This window comes from Apaloderma vittatum, unplaced genomic scaffold (genome assembly GCF_000703405.1).
Source record: "Apaloderma vittatum isolate BGI_N311 unplaced genomic scaffold, ASM70340v1 scaffold23020, whole genome shotgun sequence".
Lineage (NCBI taxonomy): Eukaryota > Metazoa > Chordata > Aves > Trogoniformes > Trogonidae > Apaloderma > Apaloderma vittatum.
Genome location: NW_009694303.1, coordinates 16,145 through 37,280, shown reverse-complemented (window position 1 = coordinate 37,280; position 21,136 = coordinate 16,145). Strand labels below are relative to the sequence as shown.

The 21,136-nt window shown below is 42.2% G+C and overlaps 1 protein-coding gene across 1 annotated transcript in view; it reads right to left on the bottom strand.

Annotated features, from left to right (window-relative positions):
• The window catches only part of TTBK1 (tau tubulin kinase 1), a gene marked incomplete at its 5' end in the record, with an annotated part of 42,830 nt that overhangs the window by 5,654 nt on the left and 16,040 nt on the right, over positions 1-21,136 (bottom strand). Inside the window, 5 exons of the mRNA XM_009867288.1 lie at positions 966-1,185; positions 2,561-2,715; positions 10,243-10,368; positions 11,097-11,189; positions 12,686-12,751. Coding sequence (XP_009865590.1) covers positions 966-1,185; positions 2,561-2,715; positions 10,243-10,368; positions 11,097-11,189; positions 12,686-12,751 — 660 coding nt within the window. The remainder of the gene's footprint in view (positions 1-965; positions 1,186-2,560; positions 2,716-10,242; positions 10,369-11,096; positions 11,190-12,685; positions 12,752-21,136) is intronic.

The window sequence follows — 21,136 nt, the reverse complement described above, 5'->3', positions numbered from 1 at the left end:
GTTTCTGCTCACAGATGTATCTGATGTCATGCCATGTGACATTCTGATTTATGAATAAGAATTGAGATCAACACAACAAATAGTAACTTAGTTACAATATGTAAGTTGATTTAATAAACAAACTAACTGGTAGATTCTCATACTTAAAGATTTACTATGGAATCATTATTTAAAGAGGATGCTTCCAAGAAATTAGGTAATATCTACAAAAAAGGACTGAGAAACATCTTAGGGATTATGAGGGAAATCAACTGAAGGACACACTTTATGCAAGCTAAAAAGTCCAATCCGATCTTGGAATGCATAAATATGAGACTATTAAGTGATTGTTTCTCTCACTCTTCACAGAGGTGTATCTTGTAGAAACCTCTCCTGCCTCTAGCTGCTGTTATGACAGGGTTTGTGAATGACAATGCTGGGTACCTCAGACATGACGTGCAACTAGCATGCAGAAAGGACATTTTTCTAGACCGTGTTACCCTTGGAAAGGAAAGTTAAAAAGTTGGAAGAGAAAAATAAGTGATGATTCAAGATGTACAAAAATATGGCTTAGGAAGACATGATTGATGGAATTTATTTACGTGAGAGGTTAGCACACGGTAAAATTTTGGTTTACAATTTCCAAACCTGGGACACTTCTGGTACTGTATCAGCTATGCAAGGACTAGAATTCCATTGCTTGGAGTATCAAGACCCTGGATAACGATGTAACAATTGTACGAAAGATCTAGTCTAACTTTATTGGCCCCCCAAATGTTATTTGCATAAAGATCCAAATTAATGCAAATGGCTTTTACTCTGCAAAAGTAGTTTGTCATTTCCCGCTTCCACAAGGAAACCCCACAGTGAAATTTTGAGCTGCACTATGTAGAGTGTTACATCAGTGGATATGGGTGGCTTCTAGCAGTCTATGAATCCATTGCCCTAAATCCAACAGCCACAGGAGACAAATAAATGTTCTTTACTTTGCTGATGCTGATCCTGAGTTTGTTGCGATTCACATCTGTCTCTTCCCAAACTTCACCCTCATTGAAAGCCGTGTTTGGAGTCTGACCAAGACCTTCTGCTGGCCGGCCTGACAGGATGGGAGGAGCATTCTCTTGATCACTCAGGTGTTCACCCTGTAGGACATCCTCAGTGTTCTCACGAAGCAAGTCCCCAGGTACCGGAGTGACATTAACCACCCTATGGAAGAGACAAGAAGAAAATGAAAATTATTAGTGCTTTAAAAAGGAGACCTATCGCACTACCCCACAGAAATCCCTTAGAAGCTTTTAGGGTATTACTACGTTGAAAAAACAGGCAGTCCAGCATTATCCCAGACAGGACAACCTGAAACAGAACAGGAGGATTCCACCTAACATATAGACAGTGGGATGGATCAGTGAAAGCATCTTGGGACCCTTGATACACAGGCTGCAAACTTCTTCAGAAGTCCCCATTCCACAATATTTAGCTTAGAAGAAACTTCCCCTCTTTGAATGAGTAAATGAGGCTTAATAGGCCTTATAGATTTTATTTTCCATAATATTAAGCTTTTATCTTCTGTAATACTGATGATTACTGTTATTCCTTAAGGTCAGCCCCCTCTCAAAAGCACCAAGACAGACCAGTGAACTGAGCCTTATCAACTTTTGTTTTGACTCATTTCCATCTCTGAGCACTGAGCTCATGCGCATCAGCACGTGTAACATTCTGTAAAGGTTCAAGCCAGTGACCAGTGCACGCACCCTGCTGTGTTCTGCTCATTATTAATCACAAATGTGCCCACAGCAAGGCAACAACTGCCTCAGGGCAGGCATTCTCCAAGAAGCTCCAGTCACATGTTCCATACAATACGTAGAATATCACAGAATCACAGAATGTCAGGGGTTGGAAGGGACCTCAAAAGATCATCTAGTCCAGACCCCTGCCAGAGCAGGATCACCTACAGCAGATGGCGCACAGGAACGTGTCCAGGCGGGGTTTGAATGTCTCCAGAGAAGGAGACTCCACAACCTCCGTGGGCAGCCTGTGCCAGGGCTCTGTCACCCTCACAGGGAAAAAGTTTCTCCTAATATTTTTGTGGAACCTCCTGTGTTCCAGCTTGTACCCATTGCCCCTTTTCCTGTCTTTGGACATATCTGAGAAGAGCCTGGCTCCATCCTCCTGACGCTCCCCCTTGACGTATTTATAAACATTTATGAGGTCACCCCTCAGCCTCCTCTTCTCCAAACTGAAGAGACCCAGCTCCTACAGCCTTTCCTCACAAGGGAGATGTTCCACGCCCTTCATCAAGCATATGGGCTCCATCAGTCCTGGCCAAAGATCTCCAGACATCCCTCAGTGTGATGCCAATCCCCACTCCCAGTAGAAAATGTGTTTCCAGGACAGCAAAGGTCTGAAACTGGACTTGACCACCTCAGATATATATTAATATACAGAAAGCCAAACAAAATGGTGACTGTTATGCAGCATCAACTTCCCAGGATCATAATGGCTTTGAAACCTTTCAGAAATGAACGTGTTACTGAGCTTGTTATTGAGAATGTCCACAGTCTGGCGTGACTGCAATACTCACCCAAACATGGCTGCTGTTTGCCTGGTGTTTTGCTGTGGTGGAGTGGAGGTGCTAGTGGACAACAAGATATCTGTACCAGCCTTCTCCCAGTCAAAAGCTTCATTTTCAGTGATGCCTCTTTCCTTCATGCTGTTCTCGAAAACTGACATGATTAGCTGGAATAAATTCACAAAAACTATTTATGTTAAGTAGCTGAGGGGGCGCTTTCATAAAAGATCTGAAATATGAGCACAAGGACCAAGTGCAGCATATAATCTCTATCTTGCCTATGAAAGGTACCAAGAAACGACAGTGAATGTCATAAAATTGTATCAGTTGCTTCTCAGGCTGGTTTTGGCTTGGTTACCGAAATGTCTTTAAATCTACAAAAGAAGTGCATGCAATGTTTTGACACTGATTTGATGAAATCTTGCAGTTCGCTCATTACTCTAACTCTAAAACCTTAACTTCAGTTCAGCTTTCTTGTACATTAGATGCATGCAGAACAGTACACTTGATATACAGAGTTCAAGGGCTGCCAGAAGATGTAAACACAACAGGAAAACTCAGTCCTAGGATGCAGACATTGCAGTGTCTGGCTCAAATACAGGAGCCCTATAATATGCTTATGCATAATATGGCCTGCCACATTTGGCTGTGGAAGAAAATGAAACTGTAAAAGGGATGCTATGATTTTGTTTATAAGATGGCACGCACAAATGCTCGTGCTGATGTGGTTTATGTTTCCTGCTTTCTAAGAACAGATATTCTTCAGAAGAGAACGAAAGTACTGGCAACACTGCTCCATGTGCTACCCAGGAAAACCTGATGTTCTGCTGTCAAAGGGAAACTGGATGCTCTAGGTCAACACAGCCGTATGGGAGGTCCTGCATTTCGAATAAAATTACTCAGCAAAATAACGCAGAACCGAGAGGATTCAGATTGAAGTCTACACAGAGAGAGAGTACGGTGACAAACACATTTAGCTTATGGCATAGAATTAGCACCAAGTTATGAATAAAAATTACCATGAACAAACACACTATTTGTTTGCATTTACGTTCTAGTTCTGTTTCATGATCAGAAGGCCAGGAGAGTGTGACATTTCCTCCCACCTTGCACAAAATTAGAGTAAAACGCCTATTTGCAGCTTTCAGTTTAGTCACCTTTTTCCTCCTTTTTGTGACCCAGAATCCTGGAATTAGGTGTTCCATTCCTGGCATTACGATTGATGAATTCTGAGAGTTGACTGTGAGTCAGACCAAGGAACAGGTTAACACCTCTCCAGAGCCTGGACGTGCTATGACAGCACTAGCAGCTTCTTCGGTTTGACGGGGATTTTACTGTTGTGACAGTTTAATGGTAGGATTGTGTTTCTGCTTGGTAGCCTTTTTCACCTCTGATGGAAATGGGAGTTGTGCTGCTGGTGTTGGCAGGGAATTTCTTGCACTTTAGTAAAAGCATTTCTGGTATTTAATAACCTTACATGCATGTTTTCTCATGAACTTGCCTCTTGAATACATAAGCTTTTGGACAACACCTATCTTATGGCAAAGCATGCAGTAACGACATGAACTATTTTCTTTGCTCATTCAGACCTGCTATCTGCTAATTTCACCTGGCAGTTCCTCATTTTCATATCAGAAGCAGCAGAAAACAATCATTCTCCATTCACTTCTTGCCATTTTGACTTTGATTTAAAGATTTCATGCACGTGTCAGTCCTCTTTTCTTTTCAGAGTGTACTGTCCTAGTCTAATTAGTTTTTCAAATCTGGAAGTGAATCTATCACCAGTCTCCTTGTTGCCCTTTCCTATAACTTCTCTGATTTCAAGATATCTGAATGCAACTACAGACAGTATGTAAGAGGATGCTTCACACAGATTTACAGGGTAGAATAAGGATATTTTCTGTTTACCCTCTAATACTACTCTAATTATTATTCTTAGGATTATGTTTGCTTTCTGACTGCTACTTTGGCAAGGATTACCGTCAAACGTCTTTTAGAAATTAATATCCCCACATCCACAAAGACTTCTTCCAAGAACTCCACACATTTGTAGACAGATGCCCTTATAAAAGCCATACTGACTTCTGCTCATTAGATCACCCTCACCCATCTGTCCACTAATCCCAGCCTTTATTACAGTTTCTGGTTCTTTGTGATGCACAGGACAGTGTCTGGGACTGGTATCTTCTGAAGCCCTTTAAAAATTGGTACTGCTTCTGCCACCTTCCATTCCTTTGATACTGAAGCAGTCTGGAGCAAGAAACCACATGCTAAAAGTAGAACTTCAGCTGTCTCATTCTTAACATTCCTTTATGCTGTAAAGGACCTGCTCAGTCAAAATCACTTTTCTTACGGAAGAAGTTATAGCAGAAAGTAATGCTTGCATTTGACTTTGCAGGCCTTTTGGGATTTTACAGAGCTCTGTTGTATTCCCTATAGAGTCATTTTTCACAGGCTGAAGGATACTGGTGTCCTCAGCTGCCATTACTCCCAAGCTATTCCATGGTCTTATTGAGCTTTCTCAGCTTTCTCTGAACTCTTTATACTTCTCAAGAAAGGTCAGAGCTTTACAAGGAGGAAAGTGGAGTGGGAAATTGTTCCCCAACAACAACCACTGCTCCCATAAGTCATGCAAAGAGTTACCACATCCTGCCTAGGGATCCTCTGCCTGCAGACACAGGGACCAGAAGAGTTTCCACTGTCACTGCAAGCCTCCCATACTGAGTTTCCTTCTCCTGAACCCAAGAAGAGCTAACTTGGTAGAGCTAGGAGGAAGATGACAAGAGATCCCTCGGTTACACAGATAAAGAGAAGAGCAAGAGCCTTGGCAGGAGGTTCGACAGATGCAGAGGGCTGGAACTCCAAAGATTTGAAGCTGCAGGGGAACTCAGGCACACCTCCGAAGTGACAGGGGTCCCCTTTTGACAAGGGAATGCTTCCGATATGTGTTTGTAAGCCCTAGGGGGATGCCTGGGAAGAAAACACTAAGCTTATGATGGGAGACTTCCAATAATTTGGCCAGCACAAGAGAGCTCAAACTGGCACTGGGCACCCGTCACTATGCCCCACGAAAAGGCATGTTTTTATTGCTGTTGAATGAGTCAGAAACCCCCAAAACATTTCCCTAATGCCGACATCCTCCTGCTGTGTGCAGGTGCTAGAAGTTGGATCCTAACCATGAAGCAATATTGAAAATGATCTGTTAAAGGGACAGGCCTGATGTCAGAGGCCATGAGCCCAAGAAGTGCAAAAACACAACGTGTAAGTAAGATCCATCACATGACAGCTCAACTCTATTTTATCCTACCATCATTTTAATCTACACCTAGGCAAAGCTTGTGCCATCTATCCCTCATAGAGTAGTGGTCTCCAGTTACACTTCAAGTCTTCAGCTGCAGCCTGGTATCTCTCTCTTTTGACATGATCTCAAGGGCCCAGAACCGTGACAAAATCACCAAGCACTATGAAGTGTGCTTAGGAGGATCTGAAATGGCAAAGGCGGGCAGATGACTACTGACAAACACTTCCTGATGGCTTGGTCACGGGGCACAGGTGTCAATAGTTAAGAACTAGACACTTTCTGTGGACCTAGGCCCCATCCCTGGAGACATCCTGTTCTATGATCCAGAACCACATGGTGTGAACAAGCATGATGCTGGCAACTTTCATCGCCACGGGGAGTGGGAAGCACAGGCTCACCATCTCATCAGCTCTGGGCCTAGCTAAGATCACTAACTAAGAGAGAACCTGGTGCAGACACATTGACAGAGTAATCCCCTTTTCACCCCAAGGCAAGTAACTATTTGGAGGCTGCAGCACATCAGCTGTAGTCCCAAGTGTTAGCAATGTTATTTTCATGCTTCAGAGGGGACTATGATCTTCCCAGTCAGAGCTGGTAGGGCAGAAGACTGCAGTGTGATTACTTAATTGAGGCAAATGAGAGATAATCTCAGTGTCTAACAAGTGCAAAAAAGAAAAAGAAACAACAATCACATCGTAGGGCAAAGGTGTGAGTAGGAGAATTGCAAAACTAGGAGACAGAGTGGAGAGAATTCACACAGGCGAAGCCATAAGCCAGGCTGGAGAAATACAGCTCTGAGTAGTAGGAGAGGACAAGGATTTTTTTTTGTTTGGTTGTTTTTTTTGTTTTGTTTTGGGTGGTTTTTTTAAACAACAATAGGGAGAAGGAACGATGGCAGAGGCAGGGTGGAAATCATGGTGTCACTGAGATGAAGTATCTGCATTGCCTTTCACCCCTAAAACTTTTTTGCTCCAAGAGTGGTACAACAAGCCCGAAGACAGGACATGCAGTTGCTTTTTCCTTCATGCAAGAGTTAAGGTGTGCTGCACAATGGTGGTGACGGCTGCAGGTGTATTTCACCCCTCTCCCTTTCCCATTCTTCACACTGGCACATCTGCTTAGATGGACAATCCCAGATGCTGATGGTGGCAGAGCGGAAGGAAAAGATTGTGAGCTTCAGGGCACAGATGACTCGGAGCAAGGACGACAGCAGCAGCAGCCAGTCTGCTATTGTCAGTCCCCATTCATAAAGGAGCAAGAAAGAAGGGGTTCACCCAGTATGGATCTTCTTACACTCATATATGGCTCTGGCCTCTTTCTAAAGCCAAAGGCTTTGATATCCAGCATCCTGCAAAGCCAGAATTCATACACCAGGAGAAATTAAGAGAAATAAGACATTAGTATTTAGACAGAGAGGGAGGAGAGAGCAGTCAGAATAATCTTATCATCGGACGCTCACATGCAATGCTTATGCAACATTCCCCACTTTAAAATGATGGAGGTGGGAGAGGAAGGATTTTTCCAAAATTTCTGCTACTGCAAAAGAGAGCAAAGCTTTACTTGGTACCCAAAGATGAAAGCAGTCAAAACTGCATTGCCTTTAAATAAACCGGACAGAATATAAGAAAGCCTTAGGAATGGAATAGAATGTTGTACCTGCAGTTTATCACTTCATGGGCTACATACATCCTGAACATGCAATGCTAGCAAGTCCCCACCTCACAAAGCTATAGCTGGACGAGGTTCAGAGAAGGACACAAATCAAAGGCGTGGAAAGGTTTCCTTCTGGGAAAAAACCAAGTAAATAGACTAGAATCTTTCAGTCTTAGCAAAAGAGTAACTGACGAGCAACACCATGGAGGTCTGTAAGATTCTGTGTGGCTTGGAAGCAGGAGAAGGGATAGAGAGTAGTATTCAGGGTTATGTCCGAGATGTAAAGGGCATTAAATAAAGTTGACAGGTGGTTAAGTTTAGAACAAGCAGAAGAAACTAGTTCTTCTCACAGCAAGCACTTAAGCTGTGGTGTCTCCCCGCCACATGGTAGATGCTAAAGGATTGCATGAATTCAAGAGGAGACTGGACAAGTTCATGGAAGACAAACTGAGGGCAATGAAATCATAGAATCATAGAATGGCCTAGGCTGGAAGGGACCTTAGGGATCATTTTAATCCAGCCTCCCTGTTGCCAGGGACACCACCTCTCGACTAGATCAGGCAACATATGGGGACCGAACAGGAATCGAACGAGAATCGAACAGGAATCGAACCCGCGACCTTGACATTGTTAGTGCCACGCTCAACTGACTGAGCTAACCGGCCCCCTACACACAGAGGCATTTTTGCTTTAGGAGATACTTGAGCCTCAAAGATCCTTGATCCTCAAGCTTTTAGAGTTTTCTGGGGAAATGTCACTGGATGCTCATTCTTGTATATTCTTCCTACAGCCAATACTGTTGGAGACATGCTACTGGGCCAGACAAACATTTTCTCCAGCCTACTTCAGCTGCTCTTTCATTATAATCTCTCTCTAAGAGGTAAACCTGGAGGTTGACTAGAGCTGGGCAGCTACACGAAACACCAAACCTGTCCAGCTACAGGACAGCATTCAGTCTTAAGCCTCACCTGGTGATTAGCATACATCCTAAACTGAAATACATTAAAGAGCTAAGAAGGCAAATGGTCAACTGCAACTTCAAATTATATTCACATATTTTTTGCTATGTTTCCTTATTTCTAACCTTGTCATTCCAATTTTAAAATAAAAGATGATTTAATATATAAGTAGACATACTTCTCAATTTCCTTAATTTCCCTGAGGGTCTGGTACTGGTGACAAGTTCAGATAACACGTGATACACTTTTTAATCTTTCACAGTAATAAATCCAGATAAATCAATATAAAGACATCTCTGAGTCTGAGATATTTGGAAAACTTGCTGGATGGAACAGGCGTCCAAGTCAAGCTAGAAGAATCAGTGTTGGGTGGCAAGCTGCACATGCCAGACTTTTGTTGGGAGTTCCCTTTTGGAGGCTTCTCCCCAGAAATGCACCTGCAAGAAACTGAAGGCAAAGAGGCATTTCACAGCTTCACACAAATCCCCTACTATGAAAGAACAGTTTGTGATTTGTAGCGCACTAAAATTGTCTGGAAACATCTCCATATGTTTCCACTTCAAGGACAGCTTTTCAGTACTGCTAGGACACAATTATTTTAAATTGGAACAGAATATAGGAGGATGTAGGTTCAAAAGGAGCTTTGCATGTCTCCAATCCAATCATCTGCTCAAACCAGGGCTAACTGCAAAGTCAGATCAAGTTCCGCATCCAGTCGACTTCTGGAAATCCCCAAGGATGGAAATTCCACAGCTTCTCTAGGTACCTGCTTCATACTTAAGAACCTTCATTCTAATTTTCTCCCCCCGCATTTAGTCACAATTTCTCTTGCTGCTTCTGAGAAAAGCATACCTCTGTTCTTCCCACAACTGTCCCTGAGGCAGTGGAAGACAGCAATCAGACATCCTCTTTGACTTTTCCCCAGGCTAAAGAAATCCAGCTCCCTCAGCATGTCTTCAGTCCATCTACATCCCCCTACAGCCCTCCATCTTAGTGGCAAATATACTATCCAGAAAGTATTTGCCTTTTTTTTTCCCTTCTAGAAAAGTTGTGGTTGCTACGCTGCAACATGTATGTGGCTAAAATACAAAAGCTCTGTTGGAGAGAGTTTGCTAGCACACCCTCCTACAATTTTCCCACTCATTTGATGCACTATCAACAGGGGCAGGCACTCATATAAGACTGCACCCATCTTCCAATAAAATGTTGTTTTCCTCACTCTAGCTTTAATGTACAGAGAAAAATAGTGTGCTAAAAAAGGGATCAAGTTGCCTCAGCTATATTGTGCTGAGCTACTATAACTGATTACATATACACTGATATCAAACAGTGAATGGAAGAAAAAAAATATATTAAGGTGAATATTAAAGAAAGAGATAATAATAGCTAAGGGCCATATAAGTCTGCAAGAAAACGAAGGGGTTGGTGTGCACAGTTGAGCTGATCACATAGCTGTTTGCTTTGCGGACTTTGGCAAGGTGTGCTAAAATTCTGTCACATTTGGAGTATCTTGACATTTCTGTGGTTCAATGAAAGCCAAAAGTGCTCTGTTGCTTGGGAAGAGCTTTCTGGTCTGGAGTAGAGGATTATTTTGGGCAGGGTGGTGGAAGGAGAAGAAAAAACTTTTGAGATGTTGAAGTACCAACTATACAGTCCAACCTTTCTCTCCTGGTCCTAGGAAAGGTATTCCTCAGCCAGATATGAACACGTGCATGGAAATCTTAGAAAATCAAAATGCCAATGCAGAGTGCATCGGACTGGTAACAAAGAAAGGCTCCTACCTGATAGTCTGGCTTGGTGAAGTAGTCTAGACTTGCAATATGATCCAGAAAAAGGTGGAATTCTGAAGGCATGTGTTTTAGCAGCATTCGGTGTTCATACTTTTCTTTTATCATGCCAACCTGCTCCTGAAAAGAAAAAGAAAATGTCTCAGAGGCAAATATCTCTTCTATTGCTTCATATTAATACACTCTTATCATTCCTGGAACACCATCTAGTCTTATCACTCCTGGAACACGGCCTCCTCTTAGCACTGTCTCTACGCACTCCTGTTTGGTGTCCCTAGCAAAGCAAGGTTGATCACTGCAGGCAAAGATCAAAGGGGAATTCTGAGTCAGAAACACTCTTCAGAAGCTGTCCCTTCAGCAAAGCCTTCTGCACAGGTGACCTATTTCTTTCCAGAGATTTTATTCTCTAGTACGAAGTACTTCCGAGACAACAGGAAGAGTTAGCTTTCTTCTGTTCAACTTTCCAGTTGCAATTCCCATTTGGCTTGTCTGGCATGGCACAGCATTATCCTCCCACCTTTCTAAAGGCTCTGTTTATTTGTCAGAAGGGTAGCTCAGCCTTTTCACTTTGCTATTTTCTTTCAAAAACAAAATCAAAGCTGCTTGATCAAATATGATTAACAGCATGTATAAGAAAATGCCTAGCTACTCCAGATAAGACAAGTTCCATGTTCTGTGTCAGAACACACAGAAGCAGGCTAGCTTCTTGCAGCAAGATATGAACGAAAAGCAGGCTCTGGCTTTACTTCATAAAAAAAAATGCTGCACTGAGCTGCAGGAGGAACAACAAGAGTTGTAATAATAAAAATGTAGCACCCCACCTTGAGCACAGACACTACGTTGCCTACCTTATCTTTGATCTTTCGCCATGGAAGCTGACCAACTGCAAACTCCACCAACATGTAAAAGAGGGACCACAGATCATCATGTCTACCCATCTCCTGGAGAAAAGAGAGACAAAGACTGAGGAGCAAAGTTCCATGCTGCTCAGTAGTCCAGATGTGCTCTCCAGATGAGCTACTTCACCTTAAAGGAAGATAAGTCATACTTCTCATTCAATGATTAAAGAAGCCAGATCAAAGACTGAAATGTAAAATCAAGCATTTATTAAGTTGGTAATACCAATACAGTCACCTGAATAACCTCGTTTGTTTTCCTTTTTGTGAATATATTAGGAAAGAGTTTTTTACCTATACAACAAAGCACAAGTTTTCCATAGGACTCTCTCTCACTGAGTATACAGGAGTGGAATATTTATTAATGGGATGTGAAAGAACCTAGTTTAAGAAAAAAAATGTGTGTATAAAGTAGTTTTTTCCATTTTTTTTTTAGCTAAATATCATTCAAACTCTTTTCACAAGACAGCATTTACTCAAGGGCTTTTGCAAAACACTCATCATCATCAAGCACCACAACAATTTACTGACTTGCAACATTTCGACACGCTATTCTCCTCCTGGCTTAGCAAATGGGAAATTAAAATATGGGGATTAAGGCTGAAACTGTCAAGCACATGAGGTAAATTTTGGTGCTCAACATCCAATGTCTAGAATATGATTTCTCAGAATAGCTTGCATTATACGTCAATATTTTGTGTCTAAAGATATCTTCAGCTGATGCCAGCTACAGCTGCCACTATTCAGCTCTTCCAAAAATTATACCTCAGGTTTCTCAGTATCTCCCAGGAAACAGAACAAATTCATGACGACATTCCAACTGCCCTCCCAACATCATGCTTTCCACCTTTCTTTCCTTAACTCAAAACTTCCTCATATGTCACAGGTCACCCTATAGACTCATCACAAATAAGACCAGAAACCTGGAGGTGATATGGGAGGTAGTTTCCATCTGGCAAGCATTTAGCAGCAGAACTAGAGGACTTAGGGTTTGCTGTCTATGCAGGAACATTACTGCAACAGGACAAATGAGTGTTTTGAAAGAATGTTGGATGAGATTTCTGGAAGCCTTTAGAATTAAATATGCCAGACACCATGTAAATAACGGCTCTTTTCAGGGAAAAAGAAACCCATCTTCCACTAGGCGGCTCTTCATCTGACAGCATGATGTTAATATTAAAAACCGGGCACTTCGTAATTCACAGCCAAGTTCTGCTAGAAAGCAGCAGCAAGCAGCTTGGCTCTTAATCTCATTTTCACTTCAGTATGATTGGTTGTTTCCCCTTAAGAAGTGTCTAATAATGCATTAATTACAATTATTAAGGCTGCCAACCAGTGAGGATCCAATAACTGAATCATAATTTTGATTTTACAGTCAACAGTCTTGACCACTTAAGGAAATCATCTGATATAACAACATCTGATATAACAACTTGCGTAGGCAACAAACCAGAATTCACACCTCTTACTCTGCTCCTGAAAACAGATTTCTGAGGAGAAATAACCTTGTTGTTAATTCCTTATAACCCAAAAATACTCACTCGGTTTTTATGTGCATTCACTGAAGCGTAGCGGACTGTTCCTCGAAAACCAGCAACATTGCGAGGCTGGAGGGAGACAACGGAAAATCTCAGAGACAGAGCAGATTACTAAATCCCCTGGGCAGTTAACTCCCGAAAACTGCTGTTCTATACTGTTATTTCCTATGCACCAAGGGATACAAAGTTCTTACTGCCTTCATCTGCTCTAGCAGCCAGCTACACAAACAACATTCTTCAATTCTGCATTTCTCAAAAAGCTTATTTAACAGACAGGGCAAGGTGATAACAGCGATAGGTTAGAATAGCCATAGTCTAGGCATAGAGCTAAGAACATTATCCAAGATCATGTTTTCTTTTTAAACTTCAGGTCAAGGGAAAAGCTAGTAAAGAAGTGCAAGCGCAAAACTGAGTCATGAATAACACAAGCTAAGCAAAGCCTGAGGGCAACCTGGTCAGGACGAAATGGGGATCCCCTCCTCAGGCACAGGGCAGATGACCACACGCATTTGCTGACATTGCTTGTCAACATCCCCTGGAAGACTTAAACAAATCGAAAACCTCTGACTTTCAGAGTTCTTGCTTTTTTTTGTTCTCCTTTTTTCTCCAGATTCTTCCCAGTGTATCCTAAACCATCTATCTTTTTTCTCCCTTTGTCCGATTCTCTTGTGTCCTCAGGAAGTAAAGTCTTGATATAGCAGCCTTGGGACGAAGGCAGTCGCTCCTGTGACTCTTCCTCTGAGCTAGGGCTTTCTCTGTTCTGGGGGCTGAGCAACACTTTCAACTCTTTCCACTGCTGCTTCCACAAGAACATTAGACCCCACAAGTTCACTTAGAATCATAGAATGGCCTAGGCTGGAAGGGACCTTAGAGATCATTTAATCCAACCTCCCTGTCATGGGCAGGGATGCCTCTCAACTAGATCAGGCAACACGTGGGGACTGAACGGGGATCGAACTCACGACCTTGGTGTTATCAGCACCACGCTCAACCAACTGAGCTACTTACTGAAGATGTTATTGCTCTGAAAAAGCTGCACTTAAATAATGACATCCAACAAACCCCTTCAGCTTAGCTAAAAGCACCAGAGTTTACAGAAGTGCTTTCAAAAATCATGTGACAAAACCAGGTTCAGGGCCAAGAACTAAACACACTTACAATTAAGATCCTACTCTTGCAGAAATTTGAGCACACTAATTAATAATAATTAATAATTGGGAACTTGTCTCACTTAGGTCAGTTGATTCGTATTTGCTCTTTCAGCTGTGCCTATGCTTTCAGAACTAAGCCTAAAACTTGTGGACTTTTATTCTAGGATGCCCTTCTGTCAGTTTAAATACGTACAATTCAGTCGCTTCTTTGTGGCTACAGCTCTGAGTTTCAAGACTCTCAGCAAGAATAAAAACGTCTGGCATCTTTTAAACAATTCACCAACAGTGCACCACTAACACACACCCCAATGGTGTATAACACAGCTCTTAAGTTATAGTGACTCCAAGCAAAAAAAAGCTACAAGTCTATCTTACATCTCCTTTATGTCAACCAAATATTCCACAAGGAGAACCCATATGCATATCCCATGCACTTAATGCAGCAGTTAATCTTGCAGTATACCAGCCCGAGCTCTAAGTTCCTAATTTAGTAGCAGGTAATAGTCGCCATATTATATTCATGATGATGTACCTCATTCCCCCTGGAGCATACATGTAGGATTTCCACTGACAAATGACTGCAAAATATTTTTTAGAATTCCAGTGAATTCACTGATGTGAGTTCCTGAAAATCAGAATGCTGGCCACTGGAATACATCTGTTGGAATTGGCCATCGCCATAAATGTCCTCTACATATTCAAAAGCAAGAGGGCATTCGTCTTGTCCATTATGAGTAGAAGACAGGGTGTTTGGATACTTTTCATGAGACATAAAATAAGAGCATATTGTGAACAATGCTAGTGTGCAACCCGTAATGTTTTCAGAACAAACACTGTTCAATGTTTGTAAGTCCATGGGACATCTTTCATGTTGCTTCCCTACTTTGATGTCTCCAGTTATCAGCTGTGTATCTACTGAACCAAGTACCACATGTGTCGGCTTCAGTACGGTTGGCAATGTCTCTGGAAATCTTTTTAGATCAATACTTACTATTTCTGGCAGACAGGCTATCTCTGCAGTCTTTAATTAGATCTGTTCTGAAACCAACTCTAGGCAGTTTGTAAATGTATTCCTCTCCTCTTTCAGAGGCAAGCCAAAAGCTCAGCCATCTTTTACCTGTGTACCTGTCCCACAGCCAACGTGGGACACTTCACCAAGGCACTCCTGCAGCTGAACCCAAAGGGCTCCCTCTCCAGTCCTCTCTCACGCGGTACCCCAGCGAAGAGAGAGGACTGCAGCTGAGCAAGACTTTGCAGTTGTTTTGACGGGACATTTAGAGCTTTGAACAAAATGGGCAGATGCTAACTGCATTAACAGTATCTTTTTCTCTTAGAGCTTTCACCTCTTTTAACCCTATTTGACTGCCCTGCCAGTCACGAGGCAATTAGTCATGCCTTTTGACTGTGCCACTAATCACTGCAATCAAATATTTCCATGGCTGTGGAGATACCTTATTTTTCATCCAAACAGCTCCTTGCCTGAGCGTTTATTGTAGCACATGCTGTATACCCAACTGTTATTGACTTTTCTTCTGAATTCATCAACATTAATTTTCCAGATGATTTCTCTACATGCTTCATGTCTTTCAGTTAATAAATTTCATCCCACCACTGCGTTACCCAGCAGTGGAAAAGAGCCTGGATAAAGCATCCTTGCTGTCTAGACTGGTGCACATTTGACACAGAACTGAAATTGCAACAGTCAGGAACTTCAGACTATGGAATCATATATAACCCAACTGATTTGAATCACAAATATGATAAGAATGTAATAACCTAGCAAGCTGAAATACAATTTTGAACCATACATGATTTATTTTTTTTTCGTATCAGTATTAGCATCAAAAATGTTACTCAGGGTAAAGCACATTTCTTGCTGCATTCAGACTGTGTCTAGCACAAAGCTAAAGTAATTTATTACACAAAGCTGTCAGGGAGATGACAGAGATATGAAGTATATTGCATTGTGTAAGAAATTTGGCTTAAAATGAACTTCAGCTTTGGAGAATGTGTTAGATCACTGCCACAGAGCAAAATTACGCTCTGTGTTCCTCTAAATACATTAGCAATGTACACTACCTCACACAGAAAGACAGAACTAGATACCAAAATTCTGCATGAAGTGGATGCATTGTTCCGAACTATGCTCTTTTGCACGCATCAGCTTCTCATCATTCTCCAGTTCAAACATCCACGATCATTTGTATTTTAAGTGCCAACGGTGTCTTCCTTATGATTCACATGAAGTCTGTCATTCCTGGACATGCTCCCTCTATTTCAGGAGTGCTCATATTTCCTAATTAATCTGAATCCCAGCTCCTTACACCACATTCATATGTTCAGATTAAAATTTTTCCTCTTGCTTCACTGGTCCCTAGATTGACATTTTGAATGTCCTGGTTTCCAGCTACCTTCCTAAAACATTTGTATTTGGATGTCAGTGCTTTCCTCCTGCCATTCCTTGTGCCTGTGGTACTCTCATGGAACATGACCGCTGGTTCCTCCTCAACTCTCTGGAAGCCTGTACAAACACCTCATGAGATTCACCTTTGCCCTAGGGAGGCCTGCTGTCATCTAGGATCATTAAACCCACCTCTCCTGGACACAGGAAAAGGATTTCCAGCAGCAAGAAAATGAAAAGAAAGTTAGCGCAGATTGAAAAGAAGGTGGCAAGGGGAGAAAGGAAATGCCATAGATCATGGGAAGCACTTGGAGATATATCTTCGATTGAAATGACTTGTTGGAAAAGTTGCGATAAGAACGAAAAGTGAAAGGAAGCTTGAACCAAACTAAAAGGAAATATCTCTGTGACTTCTAGGAATCTCCTGCTTCCATCAGTTAGGCTCATGGGGGAGACGCAGAGATATGCATCTCGACCTCTTCTGCGGAGACACGTTCTGCGCCTCTTACACGTGCTTGGGCTTGCTAATTTAAACAGTAGCTCTTTGCAGAATCATTAACAACAGCAGCATATTTTATCCCAATGGGGAGTCAGAAATGAATAGATGAAGCTGGAGTCAAAAAGGTAAGATGAGAGGACTCCCCTCCCCTTGCCTCTGAAACCACAGAAGTGACAAAATCAGTCTCTGGCACCACCCAAATATCTGCCAGCCCCACAGGTAGAATCCCAAGTGCTCTAGGCCTCTGCATCACATTTAGGTAGCTGTCAGGATCCTGGTGAAAAACAAACATATCATGAGGGAAAAAAAGAAAACCAGGTGTAATTTGGACTTCCATATTAACAAAAGCACAAAACAAAATGAAAACCCAGAAGCATGGTGATGGCTCACTCACAACTCATAGCAGAGATGGTTACGAGCAGCGGATGGGAAGCCAACGCATCAAACACAGCCTCAAAAGAAGAGCCCAAAAGAACTGTAAAACAGAGAAAAACCCAAAGAAAAACATGATAAAAACCAACAAAATAAGAAAAAAAATTAAACAGAAATGAATTAAAAAACAATTCAATATTGTATCCCTCCAGAAACCTGGGTCTCTTGTTTAGCTGTTGCCATCTCCCAGAATCCTTCCCAGAGCTGTCCACCCGTGCTATATTTGGTTTCATTTAGACACAAAGCACTGAGTGAAGCTGTGTGGTTCGAAAGTGCTCTGTAAAGTGGTGAGGGAGGTCCCTCTAGAGACTAAACTTCCCCCCACTCATGTATCACACCTAATAGTAGAAAAACACAAAGTTAAGAGCAGAGATCTATACAGCCTAACCACAGGATGGTTTTCCCTTACTACATTTATCTGATACCTACACCTGCCTTCTTGCTCTAAGCAAACTGATCTCATAACCTGCAAGGGGATTTGCTCTTCACAGAATCACAGAATGTCAGGGTTTGGAAGGGACCTCGAAAGCTCATCTAGTCCAGCCCCCCTGCCAGAGCAGGATCACCTACAGTAGGTCACACAGGAACGCGTCCAGGCGGGGCTGGAATGTCTCCAGAGAAGGAGACTCCACAACCTCCCTGGGCAGCCTGTTCCTCGTATCTTGCCCTTTTCACCCAAAGCAAGTTCTAACATTAGTGCTGAAGTTCCTAAAAATGATCAGAGATGTCCTCTTCCCCATTCGAATTGTCATGGGCTCCCACCCAAGACACTTGGGTTTTTTTCTGCAACCACCACCTTCCTTTCTCACCAGCAATCTCCATACAATCACTGGCTTGCCAGTTTTACAGCTGCCAGCTTGAGGCATCTTCCCCTTCCCTGATGACTGCAGCAGTGCTCTGCTGAGAAATAGTGGGGACTCCAGTGTGAGGGTTTGAAAGAGAGCAGAATGCAAGTCAGTGCTGCTTTTAGGCCACGTGAGCAGTTGCTGGTATCTTAAGATGTGAACTGTACAGTACGGAAACATGATGGCCACCCTGATCAACAGCCAAAGTTAGTATTATATTATATAACCTTAATGCTCAATTCAGTGAACTGAAGAAAGACCTTGGCCGAGAGATACTTATTCCAACAGAAATCAACTAATCAAAACCAACCAACTTGATGTTGTCTCTGAGTATTCCTCTTCCCTAAAAATGTGCAAGTTCTAAGGCTTCTATAGATTTTGAATGTAGCTCTGAGAAAGTTACTTAACGGTCTCCTACTATTCCTTCCAAACCAAAACAGCTGAAAGAGATGAGTTAAAATGCTATGCTTCCTTCTTTCACTTTAGAAGAATTCAAGATTTCCAATGGACTTTAACATCGGAAAAGGCCAAAGTAATAACTTTGCTTTTCCGAATAGCACGCAACAACTGTCTTATTGTGCAATTCCTGTACCAGAACTTGTACTGGAGATGAGGATGCCTTTCTCACATTAGAAACAGGGCTGAGGACGAGCATTTTTTTATCAAAAGTTTATTCCAGCTGTAATCTTATTATTCAGTTATCACTCAATTTTTAACAAGAGAATTTTGGCCTCAGAGCTGCAGTTGTTTCTTATATGCATGGTCCCATAAGGGAACATGCAGCACAGGATATCCCAGTGGAAAGCACAGGGAGCGCTCAGTAAAAAAGATAAGCTTTTCATGTGCTGTAACATGGGAACCATTGAAATTGGAATATTTTGGACAGTGTTGCAGACAGAGTATTAGTCATATTTCATTTGGGATTTACAGCTCATAATCTTTTCCTGGAGTCAGATGGAGGAGACAGATCTTTCTACCAACAGGAAGAAGATAAAAGACAGTGGTGGCAATCACTGAAATGCAGCAGAGCTGAGTTCAAATCTCTCCACCCCTTGGACAGACATGAAAACCACACTCCCCTCCTTCCAGAATACACCCTCACCCCTAAGCCACAGCGTGCTTTGAGGAGCAACTCTGAACATTCATGTTGGAAAGGAACCCTTTCACACAGAGCAATTGGGTACTTACACCTAAGTGCATGGCGGGCACTCTGTAAGCTGGTAGCAAATACACTTACCTGATGGAGGGGAGACTTGACCTGCAATCCAACTCAACATTCACTTGCCCTGGGAGGGAAGCCCCTGTTCCCTCACCACCAGACACGTTAATAGTTTTCTGTTCCTCTCTCTGTAGCCCAGTGTGAAGAAACAACCAGAGCTTCAAGTGGAACAGCATCAACCAGAAGGAACGATACGTTCAGATGCACCGTATCCCCCCTGCAGCTTGGCAGTAACGGCACGTGGAAATGGAAAATGCGATCTCAGCTCCCTGCAGGCATATATGGGGTTTGAGCCCCAGTTGCCCTTCTTTTCCCCTCACCCCTATAGCACAAGAACTCTAACCAAAGAGCTGCTATGTAAAATAAAACCACTGACAACCTGATATCTGAATCACCCTCACTGAACCAGGGCTTCCAGGGGACGAAAGCAGAGAAACACACAGTTATAACAAGATACAAGAGTCCCTGCTTGCTAACAGATTTTCAGATCCATCAGGTAGTCTGCTTCTCATAATCTTTGTTTCAGCCACACTAGCTCTCTGTAGTTGTAATGTTTTAAACAAGAACGTGAACTCCCTTTCCAAGTCCAGATTTGCTCCTCCAACAGTGAAAGTAACAACCAGAACCTTTACATAATTTTCACAATAATCTGTTTTATAAATAACCCCTTCCCACAGAAACGGGATTTCAATAATATATTAAATGTGCAATATTCTTAAAGACATAAGTCAATTTTTTTTTCCTTTTCCCCATGTCTGTGTGAACTAATATGACTATACTGTGCTTCCAGCCTTTTCCCTGATTACCTTTCTACAACACAAAGTTTGAGACAAAAATTATATCCCTTCCTAAGCTAATATCGTGCTTCAAGTACTACGGCTCCACAAGCCTGTTTGTTGTACTGCAAAATGTTCCTCTTCTACATAACATTACAGCTTTACATGTTTACACTTTACATGTATTTCAAATACAAAGTAAGCATAAATCTACCGGTTTTCTATAGTTGAATATTTGGGGTCTCAGGATATAGGATTTAATATCCTTTGTGTTATTTTACAGCCCATTTTCCAGCAGGGGAAAAACCATTTAGTAGAAGAACATACCATATGCTCCTCTTCTAATACCTTGTTCACTGCAGCGAAGTTTATTTTTAACACTATGCACAGACATTTGGAAAATAAATACCTTTTCCTCAATTAGCTGACACACTTCTGCAGCCTTCATCATGCTCCTCTACGCAGGCTATGTACTGTCCTGCCTACAGCACCTTCCTTCTGCCCACTGACTCGCAGAGCCGCCCTCGCACACGTACAGGATTTTCAGCAAGGCACTGCAAACTACTGCAGTGCAGTCTGAGGAGATCGAGACGTAATCGATGGGCTGCAGCTGACTAAGCTAAAAAAATGCTTGCTGAGCATAACAGCCCAGTGTCAGATCCTGCAACGGGAGAGAAACCCCAGAAGAAACACAGCCTCTCCTCTATTTTTCAAATAAACAATGAAGACCAAGCTGCTAAACCTTCGAGCACTTTCAGTTAATATTTGTAGGGTCACAGGGAATATGTTTCTGATGGCAGGGTGTCACAGAGAGAGGAAAAGTATAATGCTTTCTGTACTGCATGTTAGTGACAAAACTAGCAGACCTGAACAAAGACGAGTGTTGTTCAAGGAGTTATTGTCCAACATTAGCACAGAAGACTGTCATGACTCAGAATACCTCCACAATACAAGCATATGTTGTTCATCATATTATCTGTGCAACAACGTTTATGTCTATTTTCCCCTCCCAGTTCAAATTTTCTTCTCAGCCTTAGTTCTCCATATCTAACATGTTCTGCTAGTCCACCTCTCTGCTACTAAAATTAATCCAAGACAAAAAATTGCTTGTGCGCTTTCTATTGATGATAC